Below are 2,871 nucleotides of genomic sequence, written 5' to 3'. Positions count from 1 at the left end.
TCCAAAAAATACGATAACCTTGTGCGTACTGCGTGTTTAGAAAATAGAAATACCGTGACGAAAATTGTCGGCACTTGACGATCGTGAGACGTAAATCGACATTATACAGCGTTTGTCACTGAGTCCGTGTTTATGTCTAATGTGTTAACGAAAATTAAAATCGAAGCACGCGCTTTAATTTAATGTATTTTGTTGTGGATTTTTTTTATGTGATCGAATAATTTTAAAATGAACGGTTCTAAAGAAAAAATCAATTCGTTGTTGTTCAATGAATCGACCAATGTGGACCACCCTGAGACACCTGTTGTACAAAATGTAGAAATGAAATTGCTTTTGCCCGTTAAAAAAAATCAAAAAAGACTTGTGAGCATTTTTAATTTAATTTAATTTTTATTAAATTCGCACTTATATTGAGTTAAAGTATTATAATTATTATTGTTTCAGCTACTTGGAAGTGGAGAAAAAATTATGATCATTAATCTTTATAAATACAAAATACAAAACCAACCTGATATGAAATATGAAGTTTTAATGAAATCTCTATCTACAGAAACCGGAATTGGATTGCAAACAATTAAAGCGACTGTGAGCGAGTACAAAAGAACAAAAGAACAAAAGTACAAAACAACGGATACTGTGATGTCACCTCGGAAGTCACCGTCTAGAAAAAAAAATCCTCCCACAAACAACGATAAAATTGACGACTTCGGTAAAATTGCAATTCGGCAAAAAATCCATGCATTTTGGTTTAGACGTGAAATACCAACATTCCACAAAATTCAACAGGTAATTATGGATGACCCCGACCTTCCCAATATATCTCAAAGGTTCTTAAAGCGAGTATTAAAAGGGTTGAATTTTGAATATTTTAAAATAACTCAGGACAGTGCATTAATTGAAACAGAAGATATCGTTTCATGGCGACGTCATTACATTGAGGATATACGACGTTATCGTAGCGAAGGTCGAATGATATACTATATTGATGAAATGTGTGTGAATGCCGGTGACTGTCCTAGTAACGTCTGGACAGATACTGAGGTAAAATCTCGTAGTCTATCTGAGGGGATGAAAATTCCAACAACCAAAGAGAAATTCATGATGGTTGTCCATATAGGTTCAACTGAAGGTTTTGTCGAAGGTGGACTGTTATGTTTTGAATCGAAAAACAATGAAATTAATAACGACACCTTTTACGAGTGGTTCTGCGGGGTTTTGCCTAGATTAAATGACAATTGTATTATAGTAATGGACAACGCTTCTTACCACTCGGTCAAAAAGGACCCCATTCCCACAATGGATTGGAAAAAGAACGACGTAATCGAATGGTTGGTGTCTAAAAATTGTGTCATTGATAGATCGATGGTCATGTGTGAATTAATGCAAATGGTAAATGAAATCAGACCTCTTTATGATAAATATTTAATAGACGAAGAAGCGTTAAAAACTAAAAAAGTGGTATTGCGTATACCTCCTTATCACAATGAGCTGAATCCTTTTGAGTTGGCGTGGTCGGTAGTAAAAAATCACATAAAAAAAAACAAGTTGACTAATATACAGAAGCTACTCAACGATGGAGTCCAGCGTGTAACACCCGACATGTGGTCCAATTTCGTCAGCCACACAATCAAGGAGGAAGATAAATTATACAATATCGAATATATTTCTGACGAACTATTAGATGCAGAATTGGAAGTGATGGAATCAACAAGAGCCACTTCAGTCTTTTCTGATTAAGATGTATGTATAATTTTTTTATTTTATGACTGGTAATTGTATTTATTCTTGTATATCATCATAAATCATAATAAACTTATTTAAGTTTTATTTATTTATGTACTTAATTATATAATTATATTATAATATGGCTTAGTGCCTTAGTCCCGTATATCTACATGTCAAAATAAAAATGGATTTGTATCGTATATGATTGTATGTATTTTAAATAAATAAATACGGGACAGATTTCCTTCACAGAACCCGCAAGAAGCTGGCACAAATACATAAAGGTTAGAAGGTTAAAATGTAACTCAGCGTCAGAAGGATTCACACGAGGTTTGGACTGGTTTTGGTAGTAAAAAGGTAAAGATTCTTTTGGTGTTGTGAATGCTCTTAAAACAATTTATTAACAATTAATGAAAAAAAGGTGAACGTCGCTCTACTGCACAAAAGGCTACAAGTGGGTGGCTGTAACGGATGGTGTTAAATTTGAATTCAATGATATTATAATATCATTGTATAAGAAAAACGATTCTGAGCGAAAACGGTCGGTCAGCCTATGATATTACTAAGTATATTTGATGATATTATTGTGAATAAAGTAATTTATATCGGTGGAGTACGATTGCGCGCGTTTTACCTTTTTGGGCATACGATTGCGTGCAGTGCCGGAATAACAAATAAAGAACATGATTTTAAGTTTTAACTATTCAAAAGCGTACGATTGCGCGTGAAATTGGATGCGACGTTGCTAAATTGTTTGTAACAAATATCAGTTATTTCGTAATTAATTTTTATATTTAAATACAGAAACAAATTCATCCATTCGGGAAGTTTTTAAATACGTATTATTATAAAAAAAAATATAGTTAAATATACGCGTAAATAACACAAAATAAAACTAACACTTTACATACACACGCAGTCTACGTCATTGTATTGCATCCATTTATATATAACATATTTACGTGGAACGGTGTTTTAAATTTTCAATCCTTAGCTATAAAAGTTGAACATTTTATACATTTTTAACTACGAAATATTTATTAAATTTTAAAATTGATATATTTTGTCAAAATTCGAACTTAAAATGCTTATAAATAAAAACTGTGACTAAGAATTTTTTATATTTTTCAAATGTCATTGTAACAG

The 2,871-nt window shown here is 32.1% G+C and overlaps 1 protein-coding gene across 1 annotated transcript; it reads left to right on the top strand.

Moving 5' to 3' along the window:
• LOC100570997 lies at positions 1 to 1,925 on the top strand. The gene is made up of 2 exons (XM_003247933.4): positions 1 to 363; positions 445 to 1,925. The coding sequence occupies exons 1-2, from the start codon at positions 229 to 231 to the stop codon at positions 1,735 to 1,737; spliced, it is 1,428 nt and encodes a 475-aa protein (XP_003247981.1). The 5' UTR covers positions 1 to 228; the 3' UTR covers positions 1,738 to 1,925.
• Positions 1,926 to 2,871: the final 946 nt, after the last annotated feature.

This window comes from Acyrthosiphon pisum, chromosome A1 (genome assembly GCF_005508785.2).
Source record: "Acyrthosiphon pisum isolate AL4f chromosome A1, pea_aphid_22Mar2018_4r6ur, whole genome shotgun sequence".
NCBI lineage: Eukaryota > Metazoa > Arthropoda > Insecta > Hemiptera > Aphididae > Acyrthosiphon > Acyrthosiphon pisum.
The sequence above is the reverse complement of the archived record's forward strand: the minus strand, read 5'-3'. Positions and strand labels throughout refer to the sequence as shown.

Coding starts and splice junctions, on each gene's coding strand:
- LOC100570997 (XM_003247933.4), top strand. CDS start 229: ATGAACGGTTCTAAAGAAAAAATCAATTCGTTGTTGTTCAATGAATCG. Junction 364..444: donor AAAAAAATCAAAAAAGACTT/GTGAGCATTTTT, acceptor TTATTGTTTCAG/CTACTTGGAAGTGGAGAAAA.